This window comes from Parasteatoda tepidariorum, chromosome 2 (assembly GCF_982258835.1).
Source record: "Parasteatoda tepidariorum strain Cologne lab strain chromosome 2, Ptep-v5.0, whole genome shotgun sequence".
Classification (NCBI taxonomy): Eukaryota; Metazoa; Arthropoda; class Arachnida; order Araneae; family Theridiidae; genus Parasteatoda; species Parasteatoda tepidariorum.
In genome coordinates, this window is record NC_141756.1 from 52,890,674 (window position 1) to 52,910,806 (window position 20,133).

Sequence of the window (20,133 nt, forward strand, 5' to 3'; positions counted from 1 at the left end):
TTGAATGTCAAATGTTTCAATATAAAAAAAATTAGGTAGGTGTTTTCTGTTTTTGTTCGTCAAGAAAACAATAAATAAATAAATAAATAATAAGTAAATAAATAAATAAATAACAAGTAAATTAATAAATAAATAAATAAATAAAACAAATAAATTAAAAGTGATTTTTATCCAACTTCTTTAGAATTTTTTACAACTCAGAAACAAAATTTCTTGACCTAAATTTTTTTCTTGTAATGATAAATGTGTTTTTCAAAGTAAAAAAAGTCAAGATGTCGTTTCTTGTTTTTGTATTTAAAAGAATAAAAAATAATTGTAGTCAAAATTTTTTTAAAGTTTTTTTTTATAGGACAAAGACCTTTCTGGATCTCAATTTCTTCATATGTTGTTAAATGTAATTTTCAGCATAAAAAAATGGTAGAGTTTCCCTATCTTAATCATAAAAATTTTTTTTTTGATTTTTGTACATTAAAATATATAATATTTACGTTGTGAGAAAAATATTAAGGTCAAGAAACTTTGTGCTTTAAAAATCTGGAAGAATTTTACCTAAAAACCACTTTTTATTTTTATTTTTCTTACTGGTCAAAAACAAAAAGCACCTCCTTTAATTTTTTCATATATAAAAATGACATTAAAAATGACGGGAAAAAATTGAGGTGAACAAACTTCGTGCTATTAAAAATTTTTGAAGTATTTTTTATTAAAAACAACTTATTATTATAGTTATCTTACGGCAAAAAAGCCACTACTTGTTTTTTTACATTGAAAAATCTGACTTCTAATGTTATAAGGCAAAAATTGAGGTCGAAAAACTTTGTTTATTATGTACAGTAAAAATTTTTTGAAGTATTGTGACTAAAATTTACTTTTTATTTTTTTAAAGACAAAAATTTGAAGTAATGAAAGTTATTTCCCCACAGTAAAAGAGTGTTAAAATTTGAAAAAAGAATTTCTAAGAAAATTATTTCAATAAAAATTTTTAAAAAAATATATAAAAATAGTTTTAGCATTTAAATAGCCTAATTGCATAGTGTTGATTTTTTCTTTCGAATGACAGCAAAATTAAGAAAATTGGCTTATAAATAAAAAAAAGAACTACGGACATTTTAATATAAGAGCTATCGTCTGTAGTCATGCCATTTTTTTTCAATTGAGTCAAATCTCAAAACGGCCTCCTAATCGTATTTTTGGCCCAAAAATTCTCAAGTTATTTTAGCTAAAGTTAAAGTTATTTTAACCATTTTTCATCAAGAACTTGAAAATCTGGGACATGACAGCAGCGGCATTTGATTGATTTCATCTGGAATGAGCCTTACACTATACAAACCCATCTTAAGCTATAAACTTGTCTAAAGACTTGAATATTCAATAATTTTTTCGAAATATGATGCAATCAAAAACTGTTTCAAATAATACAATTATTACATAAAATTAAATATTTACGAACTATATCCAATTATTCGCAGATCCATTAAACTAAACACTTATATCTGAAAAACGTGGTTAATGTCATGTTTAGCATTTATGCTTTTCTTAAATCCTCATTATACATTGCAGTTTTATTAATTTTTGATCATCTAATTAAACATTCTAAATTATTCCCTATTCTCAAAGATTGTTCTAATTTTCCAGTTCACTTGACAATCGTACTAATTTTCAACTGAATAAGGCAAAAATTATCTATATGAAAAGACATCGTTGCATTTTACTTTCTATCTGTTCTTACAATCAAACGAAGGCATAAGGAACAAATCAATTTATTTCATACCTTTACAAAAAGAAACACATGTTCAATAAAAATACATTTAATGTATCTTTGGCATTGTCGGATAGTTTATTTTATTCACTAAAAATCACATTAAAGTTTTCCTGATGACAAACTGATTACATTAAGAAGACAAAAAAGAAAAGAAGTTAAACGAGAGACTGTCAAGTTAAGAAACGATTTATGAAGTTGTTCATAATGACGGTTTAACTTAGTTTACTCCGCGTCCCTCTGAAATGGAATGGATCGCTCCGGTTCTTGGACTGATCTTTTTGCCATGGATCCACTGTGGAGATCATAGGGATAGCTGGAACGTCTGATATCTCTATCTTCGGGAGCCAAATCCAGGAGCTAAAAAAAAAATCGACATTATTATCTTAAAGAAAATCATATGGATATCGTTTTTCTCAAATGATAAACCTAGAGTACTTGTGAAAAAGTTCAATCGATTCTACGCAGTTTTTTGGTTGGAGTCCTTTTAAATATACTCGTAGAAAATTGAAAAGCAGCATTTTTGGAATACTTTATTTTTTGCACTCGAAAAGGTAAAAAGGCTGTTCAAGCAAAAAAAGATTTATCCGGTTTGAGTGAAGAAGACCTATTATTAGTCCACTGGTGCCAAAACTGATTTGTAAAAATTCGATTCGGCAATTTTGATGAAGATGCACTACGTTCTGGAAGGCCAGTTGAAGCTGTGTAGTGAACTGGTGAATAGCAACTGATGAGATCTCTAAGAGATTAAATTTGTGAAATTCGACAGTTCATGATCATTTCAAATGCCTAGGTTTATTCTCAAAGTTCGACATATGAGTTCTCCATGTTCTTTTGGAAGGAATTTGTGTCGTTGCATTTTACGCCTGTAATTTGTTTCTCACATGTTAAGAAATTTATCCATTTTTGAAGAGAATCATCACTGGGGACGAGAAATGGGTTGTTTGCAATATTTGCTCCGGTCTTTGCAAAAAGTTTTTAGATATTAATATCTTTTTTACCAGTAAAGAATAAAACTTTTACGAACTAGGAACCATGCTACTGTTAGAAATAAAGCAAAAAGCATTGCACTAGAATGGACAACATATAATAATTCAATAAAATATTTATTCACTATAAGAAAACCATCCTCCATTTTCATAAGGAAAAAACGACAACATTACATTAATTGCAAATTAATGCATACCTACATTAATTAGCAATCTTTTATGCACTATTTTCAATTTACAAAAATTCCACCCATAACGCTCCTAAATTCAATTTCATATAATACAAAAGTAAATAAATATCTCAAAAATAAATCAGCAATATTAAAACAGTTTTCAAATACAGCTCTAAGAGCTGATTTTATTACATTTTTGAATTACCAGAATGACTTCGAGAACATGTTCTAGATATTACCAGAAATATAATTCTCTTCTGATTTTTGATACTGTTTATCAACACTATAAAATGCGTACCTTTGAGAAAGATATTCCACCGATTTTCTATACAATATTTCGAGATTCACGATTGTCTATGGTGATTTACAGAATAAACGCTCTCCCGTTTTGTGAGTTGAATCTAATTTGATGAATTGAATCGAAATTTTGAGAATTATGTCATTGATAATAAGAGTTATTGGTTATACAACCATCTATTGTAAGTGTAAAAAATACAAGTTACCCAATTTTTAACTTTACAGTATACAGCATAACTGATCAAAAGTGTTAGATAATTTAGGATTTGATTATTGCCGTAATTAGAACTACTTTTATTTTGCGTGTTACGGTACGGCTAACACAGTTTCTTTTTTCACACTATAAAATTGACTATTGATATATAAAGTTATAAACATAAGAGTTAAAATGACTCTTTTTGAAATTTATTCGCGAACTGTTTTTTTTTCTTTTATAGAGCTACAACTGAATCTGATTCTCCAAGTTGTTTACCCAATGTGTAAAGACAGAGTTTAAAACTTTTATTTATCTCGGTTATGTATATTCTTGATCACGCGATTTACAGATTGTCTCCGTTTTTTCTAAAGTTCTATAGCATGCAACTGTGTATTACATTTAGTTCGAAAACACTTTTGTTTCATAAACGAAGAAGAAAAATTGAATTCTGATGTCCCTTTTAAAATATAAAGGAATCTTGTAAAAAGTTTTCATGAAAATTCAATTAATGTGTTAATAAAAACAATTTTTCACAGCAAAACAAGCACCGGCACTTCCATATGTCATGTACCAGCGCTCAGGGCGTCAGTGCTCTTTACCGTGAAATCTATTTTTGTTGTAAAAGTTTAAGGAACAAAAACTCTGGAGTACCGTAATTTTAATCGTAATATTTACAATAAAATCACACTAACAAAATAAATATTGTTGCAAAAATTACGGTAAAAATAGATTTTACGGTAAGAAAGATTTTACGGTAAAAAAGATATTTAGGAAAAATGAATTTTACGGATGTTGCACTCAGGGTGCCAGTATATTTTATCGTAATTTGATGTTTGATCAGGAATTTTTACAGTGTAATTAAAGAAATAAAATAAAAATAAGAAGCTCGAGAGCACTAAAATTTTTTGAAAGCTGCAATTGCTTTAATGTTTAAAAAGACATATTAAATGTTTTCCCATCGAAATATAAAAACAAAGACAAATTTGAAGTGAACAAATATAAATGTTCTTTTCATATTGTGAAACTATATCGTAAACCGTCCCGCAGTGGTCTGATCGTTAAGACACGGTTCTCAGCAGATCACCGAAATCAAGCATCACTGGCTGCGGTCAGTGTGCGGGTGGGTGACCACTTGAATCAGTCTGCGTAGGGACCGAGGGTGTGCGGTATTGTTCCTCGTTAAACTGCGCAACCGTAAAGAGCTCGACTTCGCGCGCAGGTCGTCGGGCTACCGAAGCGGGGGTGCCATCCCCTCCGCAGAGGATCAAAATTGTGATGGCATGTCCTCGGATCATCCTCCGGGATGTTTCCCAGACCGTCGCCAATAGCCCAGTTTGCAGCTCTAGTGCGACGTAAATTAACAACAACAATATCGTAAACCACATGAGATATTTCTTCGCAGTTTTACGTATCATCCGTACAAGAGTTTTGAGACATACCGTGAGGCATACCGTACAAGAGGTTTGCGCATGCTGACAACTGCGCATGCTTGATAACTATTATAATTTTTTTGAAGTTAATATCCGGCTCCTCATCTACTCTGACGCATGCGCAGTTTTTTCAAAACGTATCGTACGGGAGCGTTCGGAAAGATACGTGAAGCTGAAAAATCTCTCTATTATCGTGGTTTTGTAGAGTTTACCTTAATGAGCTAATTTCTTAAACCATAATTTGTTGCGTATTGATTGCTTCAAATAAATGAAATCACTGTCATTTAAGATTTTTCAACATTAATTGTACAAATAATTTTTTTGCAATAAATATATAAACATAATCTCATGAAAACAATTAAATTTGGAAATCAGATTCTGAAGATTTTTGCTCTCGATTACAAATAAATAAATATAGCTTTAAGAGGAACGGTCAATCTTTATTTTTTAAGTACTTAAATTTTCTAAAGAAAATAAGAATTTCTATTTCTATTTTCGCGGAGGACTTTTTCATGGAACTAGCCCACATTTGCGTTACATGGAAAGGAAAGCCACGAAAATCTCCTACGGTTAGTCAGACGGCAAGGGGATTCTAATACATGATCCGTCTGTCACTTAGGATATTTTACGTCAGCACTAGGATCAGTGCGAGTTTGAAGTAGAGTTCATATCAGCCAGCTGCAGCTGGGATTCGAGTCTGGGCCACCGTCGCTCAAGGAGAACTATAATTACCATATGTACGTTTTAAAGTTTTTATCTAAATAAAAGTTTAGTATGCTAGAAAATTATCTAAGAAGCTGTTTAAAATAAAAACACCATTTAAAATTAGCCTTTAATTCCCTCCTCATGCGCGTTAATGCGAAACGTGCTATAATTTATTCTTTAAGATGAGTTTCAATTTATGGATATCATAAATACTATCAAATTACAAAGGGAAAATAAATAAGTTTTTTGATAATTTTACAATGAGTTTGAAAATTTCTGAACAAAGAATACAGCAATCTGCAATATCTTTGTTCAGAAGCTCTTTCAGTTTGGATCTCCTTAGCTAGTTAACCTCAATTGTGGCATGTATAAATAATGTGAATATTAAAATATATTGTGATGAGTGAACAAATTCTCATGATGTTGTTGTCGGCCATTAAAGCAGACGGGGGTGCGATTGTTCTTGTTTTTCAGTGGCGCCGTATAGTCTGGCCATTTTGTTCCCCTTTTGAAGCTAAGCATAGAAAAGATTTCTTATAAGATCATCAAATTAATAATAATAATCATTAGACTTTCATATTTATTTGTGATTTATACGCAAAAAAGAATCCATTTAAAAGTAAAAATTGAGAACAAAATAAAGTACAAGTTGTTAAAGTCCTAACAAAATCGCATGAAAGTTATTTAGCTCGCAGATACAAAAATCAACTGCCCTGGAAAAAATTACAGATAAAATTACGGTGAAAAAGACTGGGACGCTGAGTGTGGCCTCTAAAGTTTCATACAGCAATTTTTACAGTAATATTTTTAAACTACAGTGAATCAGTAATTTTACAATAAATATTATTGAACAAAAATTGCAGTGTATCAGATTTTTGTTTCGTAATAGTTTCCGGTGAAAAGTACTGGCATCCTGAGTGCAGGTACTTTTCATCACATTCTGATTTAACAGTGTGTTTTTTAACAGTGTGTTTTGAGTAAACAAGTTAGGTTTGTATTTTATTTCACTCACGCGCGTGTTAACGCGAAACTCGCAGTAATTTATATTTTTACACGAGTTTCAACTTTAGAAATTGTCAAATTAGGTAAAAAATTAAAGTCTTTTTTTTTTTTTTTTTTTTTTTTTTTTTTTTTTTTTTAAATTTTCACTGTAGTTAGTAACTTTAATTATAGATGATATAAATATTATAATGCATTGTTATGAGTGAATGAAATTTTATGTCTATTCATGTACAGTTGATATTTTAATTGCATTGTAATTGCATTTGAATTAGTTTAATTGAATTTAATTGCATTTTAATTATTTTAATTGTATTTTATTGCTTTAACAATTGAGAATTTCGTTTATTAATTACACATTTTTAGTTCTATTAAGCAAGTAAGTGCTGCGTATTTAGCACTTCATGCTATTTATTTAGTGCGCTTTCACGTATTTATTTTGTTATATTTTCTCTGCTTCTAATGCCACCTCTTAGTTCTACTGCATATGAAAGAGTTTTATCATCTTTAAGGGAAGTCAGTAGGGCATATATCAATAAAGCTAAAACTGACTTTTTTTGAAGTACCTTTTCTAAGAAACTACTTATAATATCGCTTTGAAATTTTTTGTTGATATTTGAGATTATGTCAGTTGTATGCTCAGATAAAAGTATGTATTTAGCGCTAAAAGTTATTTAAGATTTGTGATAAAATTTTTTTAAAAATTAAAAGTTCTCAGTTCAAAATTTTTTGAAAGAATTTCTACCAAACATTTTTATAAACAGTTATCAGATTGTATACACATACATGTAAATATTCTGAGAAAAAAATAGAAGCAATATGTAGTTTAGATGCTGAGAAAAGGTAAATCGTAAAAGGTCAGTTTTAGCATTATTGGTATATGCCCTACCAAGTCTCCTTAATTATTCTCTCCCCCCTTTTTTTTTAAGCTAGAGGAGTTTCATTATAAGAAATCACTTCAATCAATTTTTTTTTAAATAAGCAATTTATTCATAACTAAGTTCTTAACAAAATCTGGATACTGTCAAATTGAGTAAAGAAAAGAAATGCATTGTTATTGAATGAAGATATTCTCATATCTTTTCATATAAATTGATATTGTTTTATATTCTTTAAATATCAATTTTATGGTTGAGAATTGCGTATCCCAAGTGCATATTTTAAGAGCTATTACGTATTCATTTATTTATATTTTCTCTTCATCTGATGCCACCTTCTCGGTTCAAATGCTTATGCAAGGGTTTTATCTTCTTCTACTATTCTTTTTTTGTCTCCCTATTAGGGCTGGAAAAGTTTTGCTTATAAGATCAGACTTTCACATTTTCCTGCTGCTCTCTTTACTTATTTAGGAAAAAGTTGAAAGTAAAATTCGCTTTGCGTTTTAAAGTTCGAAATATTGATCGCATATTTCGAATTCTTGAGTGTTTTCATTGGTGAAGTATTTTAGCGTTGGGAAGAATATAATGGAAAAAAGGTTTTAAAACCGAGACGGATAGCTAAAAATTAATTTACAAATGTCTCTATTGATAATGAGGGAATTCATATAGATGTATTTATTTTCACAAACTTTTCGATAATGTTTTGTAAAACTGTTTTGCCCTTTTACTTTGAGAAAAAAGGTATGGTCAAAACTTCCAGAATAGGGTAAAAACTATGTTTCTGGCTCTATGGGAACACCAAAAAACAAGGTGATTTTTACCAAAGCGCTTTGGCCATCATTTTGACAAAATTAACAATAAAATATTGTTTTATAATTTGTAATAAAATTTTGTAAATAGGGTACGATTTGGTAATGTGACCGTGATACTTTAGAGCAAAGCAAAAAATCATTTATTTGGCTAAATTTACTTTTTAGTGTTTCGTAATTTTACTCAATATCAGGTAATACGATTTATAATTTTGAAAACAAGAAATTCTGGTAAACCGTTACCATGTGAACGGAAATCTATACCTTATGGATGGTTTAAATTCTGTATATATTGATTTTATTACCGGAATAGTGTTTTTTCATTTCCAGAAATGTCTTAGACATGCAGAACTGTAATTTTACCAAAATTTTTCTCCGTGTGCCAAAAAAATAGATCTACTATAGTTTCAGTTCTATACTGAAAAACCCGCAATATTGTCTAAACGTAGAATTTATTTGAAAATTGGTATAGTATGTCTAAGAACGATTAAGGTTCTTCATTACAGTATAAAATGTTGTTTTATTTTATATTAGTTATACTTTATTCCATACTGAAGCTATTAGTGTCAATTTATATATTTATTAGCTTCTTGTCTATTGACCTCGAAACTCGGTGACTGTTTAAAACTAGAATTTTCAAAATTAAGCCAATTAAAATTCTTTATTTTACCTAAATCTGTTTAAAAATTTTATTCTTCTTCAAAAATCTGATAGAAATCACTAATAATGCTTAGTTAATTTTACAAAAGCGCTGAATACAAATTTATTTAATTGAAGTATTATAATTATGCATTCTTCATTTGAGTTTCAAATAACAATATCTCTGAGAATTAAATAATAGCACACAATAAAATTAAGTAATAGCACAAAAGGAATGGAACACAGGACGATCGCAAAAGTGCTTTTGAAATTAAATTGACTTTCATTTCAGAAAATTTTTATTTCAGTAAATTTCATTTTGAGTTTTAATTAACTTTATGCAATCAAATATAATGTACATCCAATAAAAAACGATAAAAAGGTTATTAAACATTAACTATACCATCAAGAAAAATGGTAATGAGTCTGAAATGTAGTAGCTGATGTGCTAGAAGATATAGTTGCTAGGTGTCGAAAATTCTTACACGAGCAATAATAAAGACATGATAACCAAGCATCTGACAAGTCCATTCTTTACGATTTTAATTCATAGAAAGGGATCTTTGTAGATTTTCTGGAGTTATGAGCAAAACTCCAGATCTCAGTAGCATTTAAAAACGCTAACGAAGCTAAAGAAAACAATCAATCAAAATGTATCGGTAAACTTTTTGACCAGGCACAACCAAGTTAACAAAGATAATGCTCCAGAAATGGAAAGGGAAAGTTCTAAACCACCCACTATAATATCCAGTTCTCTCTCGATATTACTTCCACATCTTTGGTTAGATCATCTTTGTTGAATGAGGACTACCATTTTAAACGGATGACGAAGTCAGGAAATGATTGCGCAAATGGTTTAAACAACAGCCATTTTTTTTTTACGAGCATAAAATTTTGCGACTAGTTTCAGAATGGGATAAGTTCCTTAACAATTGCAAAAAAAGTATATTTTTGATTTTCCTTAACTAAACTGGGAGAAATAGCTTCTGTTTTTTGATTTATTCACTTTATATATTCTCTTAACTTTATATTTTCAACAAAAAAAAATACGCAAATAATATTGATAAACGAAATGCTTGCAATAATTGGGAGTAAAAGTATTTATAAAATTTAAACTGAATAAGAAGTAAAACTATATTTTAAACCAACACCTTATTAAAACTATATAGTAGTTAGTATAGTTTTTAAAAACGTCATTGCCGTATACGTTATATAACGAACGCTAACAAAAAAGCTGAAATTTATAAAATTATTTTTAATTGCAATAGTTCCAGGTAAAGAAGCGTTAATGCAAAACATAATTAAAAATTGAGCTCGGTTAATTTAAATTATAGCATAAAGCTATTATAAGAAACACTAATTTCGGTGAACAAAGCTCGTATTCTGGGATAAGAAAATAAGCTAGATGATGGAAAACTGTTTACGCATATTGTTATTAATTAAAGTAGCTTTCACGGAGACGCTTTTTGAGTTTTTAATTAGTTAAATTAATATTTTCTCAACTTCATTAGTTTTTCAAAAGGCTTAAAGAAGTAGTATTATTGATCGCTAATGAAATTTACTGCTGAAATTTAATGAACTTTAAAATACTTCTCCTTAAAAACAACAAGTTAAAAGCAAGAGTAAAATGAGTGTTAATATTGTTGATTTAACATGGATTAATTTATATTTTGCGTTTTTTTCTTATAAAAAGGTGAATTTCATAAAATTGTAAGTAGTTCGTATGAAAGCATTTGTTTATAATTGCTAAATACTGCAGTAGTGAGCATATTAATTGAATTAAGTTTTGATTCTTCCAGCTATAGGAAAAGAAAATGTTTTTTTTTGTGTTTTTTGAATGGCGTAGGATTGATTATTCTTGTTGATATTACCTTATAAATTAACAATGACCAGTACAAAAAAATAATGACCAAAAGAATAAGACCAGAGTTTAGGAAAAGGCTTCCATTCAAAGATATATTTCAAAAATAGCATTTTAAGGAATTGTTATTGTTGAGAAATGGGATCGGAAGATGGAACTTTTCAATAAGATTCGGCAAGATTCGACAAGGACCAAATCCAAATGAAAAAGTGAAGCAATACTTAGTAAAAAACAAGTTGATCTGGATTTCTATTCTATAGAGAAACTAAGAGTATCAGCAAGTTAAAAAATTTAAAAAAAATTCCACGTAGGACGAAAAATAGTCTAGTTTGTTTATTGATTTAAGTATGGCACATGGATTAAAAAATTGTCAAAATTGTAAAAGCTTGTTAAAATCTAATTCAAAACGAGTGAAACTGGCTTTGAAATCGAAAAGAGCTCACTGTAAGAGACAGAATAAAACGAAGGCTAACCTAAGCAATAACAAAGTGCAGCCTAATAAAGTACATTGCAAATTGAAAAACCAGACGACATTTTTGGAACTCTTCGAGAGTTGCTTTGTGGGGATTTAATTTTTGACTGTGTCAACGTCTTGTATACTAGCGATTTGGAATTTAATATTTGTAGTGGTTGTATTTATTGTAGTGGTTATATTTAAATTATTTTCGAATAAATTTATATTATTACTAGTTTATATGATTTGAATTTGGTTTTAGCTGCCTTGTGCGCTGTTCCAATTTGAATTTGAATTAATGTAGTTATGGTTATTTTTATTTTTCTACCTCCTGTTTAATTAATTTCACTTAAGAATTTGAATTTACGTTTGAACAATTACAATAACTAATAGTCTGCATTGAAGTAATAAAATACCAATTTTTCTATATATTGAATTATTTTTTATCTCTCACAGGACCTTCTATGGGCCGAAACGAATGTTGCCCCCTAAAATTATTCCTCATAAGCCATACATCCCACTAGTTTATTTCAAAATTGGCGAGTCACACTTCCCTAGTTTCCCTTGTTAGTGAAAGAATTTAGGATAGGTATCTCTCGTTACAGAAAGATATTCCAATTGAAGATTTAAAATTTTCAGTTTATGTTAAATTCGATCTCAAATCCAAAAAATATTTTAAAAAATTAGGTGGAGAAATGAAAGCTATATGATAAATTTACTAAAAGATCAAAATCTTGTTGAGAATTTTCAAGAACTAACCGTTTTACTTTCTCCTAATGAACTCATAAATGAAACAATTTCACGTTTATACATACATCTTCATTTTTATTGACGAATTCTATACGTCTAGAAAAAATATCATTTCCAACCTACAAATTCATATGGTAAATTTTAAATATGAGTGGCATTTGAGGCAGGCTTCTAACGCTTGACTTGTCTTGACGTTCGGCTCTGATTTGAATACTGACATTTAATAAAAAATTTGAAAATCTTTTTACGATATTTTTACATTTCTTCAATTTTCACGGGATGGGTTTTTGTTTAAATGAAGAAAACTTCAAAAACATAAATTTAATTTTGTATTAAGAATCCTATTAAAGTCTCAACGAGATACACAAAACTTCTAAAGAAGAAGCATTGCTGATTTAAGCTTTAAAGAAAAGCTTAAATTAAAAGATTGCTATAAATTTTAAAGATGTTGAGTCTTATCGAGTGTTTAAGCGTTCAATTGTTTCTTTAGAATAATTAATAGATTAAAATTTTTTATCAGTAAAATGTTAGTTTAATCCTAAATAAAATTTGTTTCGTGCGATTAGACTATCAATACCCTTCGCTTTAACTAATTCAAATATTTCCCATGACATTAAATTAGACTAATCCAAGTCCATTAGGTTGTTGAAGATGAAGTGTTTGCTATTTTATCGTGGTTTCTAAAGGATTTGAGAAGCTTTTTGATTTGATTTAAAAGCATATAAGTTTCAAATGTTTTAATTTGAGCAAATTAAGAATGTTTATATAAAATGAAAAATGTCTTCATAATCGATATTTTGTTGCACTGTTTTTGTATTCAATAAGCATATATTTTGTGCATTATCCATTTAAGATTTACATAGTTACGGGGATCATTTATAATCATCTGAAGCTTCTATCTATTATCAAAGACGAATTCAACTTCATAACACACAAATATCATAATACAGTAGTTAAAAATATTTCAAATTTACTTGCTGATATTAACTATTGTACGCGAAGAAAACAATTCTGCTAAAATTACAGAACTGTATGGTTATGGCATTTTTAATGACAAAAACCATAATTCTGGTTAATAAAATCAAAATATACGGTATTAAAAACATTCATTTGGTAATTTTTCCAGTTGACATGGTAACGCAGTTTACCAGAAATTCTGGTTTTCAAATTTATGGTTCTAATTATTACACATTTAGTGAAAAATACAAAACTGAAAAATAAATGCAAGCGAATAAATGGTTTTTATGCCATGCCCTCAGGTATGATAACAAAATTACCCAGTTTTACCACAACTACTAAATTTCATCACATGCCATAAAACCATATTTTACTGTTAATTTTACCAAAACCATTCCCAAAGCGCTTTTGTAAAAATTACCAAGTTTTTTGGTGTTCCCATGGAACCAGAGCATGGTAAATTTTACCATGTTCTTATAATTTTGAGCATATTTTTTTCCTCAATGTATTATGATATTTATGAGTTTTTAAGATGGTCGTTATCTTTGAAAATCATCGACTAAAGATTTTTTTTTCAAGTAACACTTTTTCAAGTTAAAACAGGTTTTTAATAAGGTATACACATAAATTAATAGGTAAAATTTATTACACTACAACCTCATTTATTTATTGATATATTTATGGAATCCGTAACTTATTTATTGATTAACTACATAGATATTAGTTTTCAGTCTTTATTTCTAATTAGATCTATTTTAGTTAAGATTAGTCATTTTTCTAGTCAATCTTATTCTTTATTTAGGTACAACAGGCCACAAAAATGAATACTCAAATAGTTGAGAACTTAAACATTAAAGCTTGATTTTCTTACATGAAGAAATATTATTCCATGAAGTAAACAACAATTTAAGATACATAAGACGGAGAATTTATGGTACAACCGATTTGAAATAAGAAAAATAATTCTTTTTTTCCCCTTTCAAATACTTGAAAGATTAAGTAATGCCAATTTCATCTCAACTGAGGAAAAAAAATCTAAAAAAAGAAAATGTTATCAAAATGCCTTGGAACTATCGAAAAGAAAATATCTACTGCATAAACAAAAAAGAAAAAAAAAAGAAAATTGTGATCGAATGGTCAGAAATATCGATTGTCTCTTATATTCAAAGAAGTTTTCAGAGATGAATAGTGGATGTATTCACAATAGAGACATTGTATGGGCTTTATGCCCCTAATTCATTTTTTTCTTCATTCCATTCACATTATTTAACATGGGAAGATGGTTGATAAAATACCATATGCTGCTACATCTTATACTTGTTCTTTCACGATATTTTCTTAAAGTTTGTTACAAATAAATGAATGAAAGCTGTAGATTTAAGAAAGAGAAAACGGTAGGGAGTTTTAAATCTTCAGTTCTCTTTACGGTATAGGCAGTTTTACTACGTTTTTGCTTTAAAAATTATACATATGATCATTATTATTTAAATATTTTAATTGTCTTATCTTAGATTCTAGTAAATCTTAAAAGTTAATTTTTCTGAGTAGAAGCTCTCTCAATTTCTCTGAGTAGTATAAAAAGCGTCACAAACAATTGTAATTTATCCTATTTGAGTTTCCAAAATTTGAGATATAGTAATTTAAGATATAGTAATTACAGTTAGTGCATAAAAATGTTAAACTTTTGCTTCTTAATGTTAGAATTTTAGCTGTACTATTCGTAACGTATTTAAGATTTTAGGAAATATATCAAAACAGTTTTAAAATACGGAAAAAAAAAACAGCGAATTTTGTCTTTTAAAAGTGACTATGTACGTGAAGACGAATAAAGTTAATCGTATCGGAGACAAAACAGGCTTAGCTTTGTAATAGAAACGAATTTTTGGGAAGAAGACGGAAGATTTAAAATAAAATATTCAACATAGCGGATTTAGACTAAGAAAACAATAAGATAATCCAGTGAAATATACTGCTATATCAGAGGACCTCAACTTTTTTGTCACTAAGAGCATGCTCTAAAATACCAACCTGCCAGCGGAAGCCACTTTTTAAGTTGAATTTATAGTTAGAACTCATAGTTTTACATAGCGTTTTATTGAAAACTTGAATATTTTTTATCGTTCTCGTTCACCGGCGGGCACATATAAATCGATCGGTGGGGGCTTAGAATTCGGGAAACCCTGAGCTATTCTACCAAGTATTGATCATATACCAAATTACTTTTGGTATTGCATTTTAACTTGGAAATTTGAACTAATTAAGCATTTTTGTCTGCTGCAATGTCAGACAAGTTAATTTTTGTTTTAATTGAAAGTAATTTAGAAGAAAGAAAAAAGGGTATTTTATTGAGTTTCTGAAATTATTTTACTGAGTTGTCTTTAAATATTGTGCAAGTTTTCATAGACAAATAAAACGGAAGAAGTTTTAATTTTGATATACATTTATTACATCATAAAGCGCCATTCTTTCTAAAATCCTATTAAAATAACTAAGGAAATTTCGACATGTTCCTTTTTCAGAAATTTAAATTTTTTTCGACAAAATAAATTTCTTCATGAGTTTATTAGACAAAACCTGAGCCAAAGTCTGAAAGTTTTTATTTCTCACTAAAGCAATTTCATAATAATCGAAATATCTGAGGGCTCCAGGCCTTGTGTTGGTCTAATTTTTTTCTTTTTTATTACGTCTAATTGGAAACAATATCTTTATGAATTCCGTCTTTTAGATTTAGAATATTCAAAGATTTTATTTGTTTTCAATCATTCGCTTATAATCGAACCAACTCTTATTCCACAAACCAAAATTCTTAATTCGATGGACAACATAATAAAAACTCAACTATATAGTGTTGATTGCATATAGTATGTCAAACCACTGCCTACGAAAAGTCATAAATATGCTTTTTTAAACGCTTGTTTTTCAAAGATTAATAATTGCCCCTTGTTCAACAAAATTTTTTCAACAATGCTAAAATAGTTTTTCAGTTTTTTCAGTCATATACCGATAACTTTTCTCAAAATTAGAGAAAATTATTATTTTGTTTTGTGTGATTAGGAAAGTATTCTGACTCGTAGCATTTTTTACATTTAAATATTCATAAATAAAAAATCACAGATTCGAAAAATTTTAATAATAAAGTACATTTTCTCAGATACTTATATTATGTTTTCTGGTCAAGATGTTTGCACAGTAAGTGCTGAAAATTAACTGCTTTTGAAAGGTTCGTAAGTGGTACGATTTAGGAAACCAGTTTTAGGAAACTCTAAATTGTAGCTACCTCAAAAATATCGAGCATTTTTTATTAACCCCTTGCTCGATTACCGAGTCTGACTCGTGATAAAATTTTTTATGGCAAACATGAATATCCTGAGCCTGTGTTCAAGTAGCTTACAGACGTCAGGGATTGTTCTACGAGGATTATGGGTCCTAATGTGTCCCATGAAAACATTGTTCTTGGGCGAGAAACCATGAAAACCTGGGCGAGCCCATTGTTATAGATGGAGGGTGGTCATAATGTATTGGCTCTTGGGTGTATATAGTCTCCTAATCTCTTATCCTCTAATCCTCCGTCTGTCTCTCTTGTCTTATGCTCTTTTCGCGAGCATTCGGATGCTTAAGTTAGGCACGCTTGTTTCAAATTTCAACGTAATGCAACGGTTTAAGAGTGAAAATAGACAATGTGTAACCTGAAACAATTGTTCAGAAACATAATAAAGAGAATGTGAAATTTTTGGATTGTCACAAGTATAATAACAGATTAGTAAGCCTATAAAATATTAATGGAACATGATGCTATTGGTACGAAGTTCATGCTTGAATTTTATAAGTGCTTCTTGTTAAGACTGTATCTTTTTGGGTTCTATAACCAACTTTCTTCTTCTTCGATCTTAGAAATAGAAAAATTGATTTGATTTAACTTTCAAACTGCGACAGATCAACATATTACGAGATTACTAGCCAGACTTGACTAACCAAAAAGCGAATAACTTAGATGTTTTTCATCGCTTTTTCTTTCTTGGAAGTAAGGAAATTAAATGTCATTATAAGTTCATCAAATCCTTGCATTTACTGAATCATTTAATTTATTTTCTTTCCAATTGATTCATGCATAGATAGAGGTTTTCTGTTGACAAAAAGTCAATGTAATTAAGGATTGACGAACCAGAAATTTGAAATACTTTAACACACATTTAGTTATTAATAGCTGAAGTCTAGTAAACCTCAATTAAAAGATGAGATATTTAGTGTTGAGTGAAAGTTAGTCTAGAAATTTTCACCCATTTTTCGACAGTTTGGGTGCAGTTCAGTTAAAATGGCATGAAAAAGTGAATTTAGACTTCTCAATGAGAATAGTGACATCTTAATAACATATATAGTAACATGTATTTTTTTCTTTTAAGATAACGTTTAATATAAATGTCGTAATTATATTCTATAGTCTCAGTGAAAATAATGACATCTTAATAATCTCTTAAAATAACGTTTAAGATAATTGTCGTAATTATATTCGATCCTCAATAAAATAGTGACATCTTAATAATCTCTATACAAAAGGTGATAAACTAGGACTTTAAAAAATCAAAAGTCTTTCCATTTTGGAATAAATTTTAGTCAAATTTCCCTATTACATTATATTCTCCATGAAAATATATTCGATACTCTATTCTAAATTAAAATAGTGACATCTTAATACAATTTATACAAAAAGTAGTCTTTTAAAATCAAAAGCTTTATCTTTTGTAAAAACGTTTAAGTCAAATTTCATTATTGTAGTCTCATCTCAATGAAAATAGGGACATCTTAATAACATATATACAAAGCTTTGTAAACTAGGTTTTTCAAAATTCGAAATTCCTTTTGCTTTGGAATCACTTTTAAATCAAAATTATTTCTTATATTCTATTCTCAACAGCAATTGTGACATCCTAATACCATGTACATAAAAAGTGTTAAACTAAGACTTTTAAAAATCAAAATCTTCCTCTTTTGAAGCAACATCTAAGTCAAATTTCATTAATATAGTCTATTCTTGATGAAAGTAGAGACATCTTAATACCATTATACAAAAATATTAAACTAGATTTTTTCCTTAAAAAAAATTCTTTTGTTTCCTTTTGAATAGCGTTTAAGTTAAATTTCATTATTATAGTCTATTCTCAATGAAAACAGTGACATCCTATTACCATGTACACAAAAAGTGTTAAACTAGGACTTTTAAAAAGTCCTTTTCTTTTGGAATAACGCCATGATCAATTTGCGTTAACTAGATACAGAGAGCAACTTTTTTTTCTCTATCTCTGCACTACTTGTGGAGTTTTGGTGCTTCTTTGGCTGCGATGATATTATTGATATGTTTCTCTTGTAGCTGAAAAGCACTGGATGAAAGCCAACTGCCAGAGAATTAGATTTAGTCCATAAAATGTCCTTGTTAAGAAAGCGTAAATAGAAAGTGTTTCTCCAGAACCCACTCACAAATAGTTTTCGTTCAACTAAGGCTAAAGCGTAAATTGTTTCTTCACATCTTTCAACGCAATAGTTTGGAATTTTTTTTATATCGTTTGTAATTTATTTTAAATTTGTGTAAATTTAATAAATTGTGATGAAAACTAATGAATTTGTATTATTCATGGAAGATAAATTAGTTATAAGTTTCTTTAAACCTATAAAAGTTTAACTCGTCATAATTATATTTAAAGCAAAAAAGAACATAAAATAATAAAAGCATTCGAATTAGTAGTATTCGAATTAGTGAGAGACAACTAACGAATATCTACCTTAAATAACTAGTAAATGAAATTTTTAATTTTAGATGCTATATTATAGATAACTAAAAGGTATAATTTTATGGGTACGGAATTAACTAATAACTATCATAGATAACAAAACGATTTTGCGGTTTTGCACGATTTTGGGGGTTTAACTATCTTCAAAATTTCCAAAATAACAGACATGCCAAGAAGGGCGGAAATTTTCTAATAAAGCAGATCAGTTTGGAATATCAGTAATTCAGAATTTGTTTATTTTTAATTTTTCATAATGAACCATGAATTCAATATGCAAGTTAAGAGGCGCGATGGCTCATGGCATAGGGCGTTCCCCTTCCAATGAGGTGAACCAGGTTCGAATCCCAGCAATGACTGGTCGATAAGAATTTTGCATCCGACTTGCACCGACCCCAGTACTGAAGTGAAATAACCTCAGTGGTAGGTGGATCATGGGTTAGAGTCCCCTTGACGTGAGGCTAACCATGGGATGTTCTCGTTGTCTTCCTCCCCATATATCGCATATTCGGACTAGTTCCATCAAAAAGTCCTCCACGAAGGCAAAGTTCTCCCAATACTTGATTTAATAACTGCGCAGCTCACAAGATTCAAGTAACATTCTTCTGTATCTAAACAGATGAAGTGAAACAATTAAGAATATTTTATTAATGTAGTTCAGCAAGAACTTACTGCTCCAAGAAGTTCTTTGATTTGTTCTCTTCGAGTGGAATCACTTCTGGTGGGCAGATACCTTCCCGATGCAATCCACGAACAGGACAATAGAGTCAATAGAGTTAGCGCCATTACTTCTTTTCGAATAACTAGAAAAAAAGAAAAAGTGGATTTATATTTAATTAATCATAAATAAAACAAAGTCTTAATAAAAAAATGTTAACTTAAATTATAAGCAAATAAGTTTATTATTTACGTTAGTTAGTTGAGTTTATTATTTAAGTAAATGAGCTGGGGAAAAAACTTGAGTGGTTAAAAAAAGAAATAGCCACGTCGTGCTGTGACATCATGGAGTTGTTTTTGACATGCTATGCTTATGTTATGACATCACGGAAGATTTTTTTTTTCAGTATAGATGGTGAATTAAATGCTCTACTTCTACGGCGAGGCATCTTTAAGATTTGATTATTGCCATAAATAAATAAAATAATTAGCACATACAATGAATGTATTCATATCTTTCCAGTTTTTCAAATTACATTCAAGAGTATAGAAAGTGTGGGTGGTACGTAAATTATTACATACAATGAATGTGTATATAATTAATATAGTATATAATTAGCACATACAATGAATGCAATCATATCATTCTAGTTTTTCAAATTACATTCAAGAGTATAGAAAGTTGGGGTGGTACGTAAATTAGCATATGTATTGTATGTGTAGATAATTAATATAGTATATAATTAGCACATACAATGAATGTATTCATATCTTTCCAGTTTTCAAATTACATTTAAGAG

The 20,133-nt window shown here is 29.1% G+C and overlaps 1 protein-coding gene across 1 annotated transcript in view; it reads right to left on the bottom strand.

Annotated features, from left to right (window-relative positions):
• Window positions 1-1,744: 1,744 nt before the first annotated feature.
• The window catches only part of Proc (Proctolin), an 86,404-nt gene continuing 68,015 nt past the window's right edge, over window positions 1,745-20,133 (bottom strand). Inside the window, exons 2-3 of the mRNA XM_071177544.2 lie at window positions 19,349-19,479; window positions 1,745-2,119 (exon numbers count right to left, since the gene is read on the bottom strand). Coding sequence (XP_071033645.1) covers window positions 1,985-2,119; window positions 19,349-19,479 — 266 coding nt within the window. The 3' untranslated portion in view covers window positions 1,745-1,984. The remainder of the gene's footprint in view (window positions 2,120-19,348; window positions 19,480-20,133) is intronic.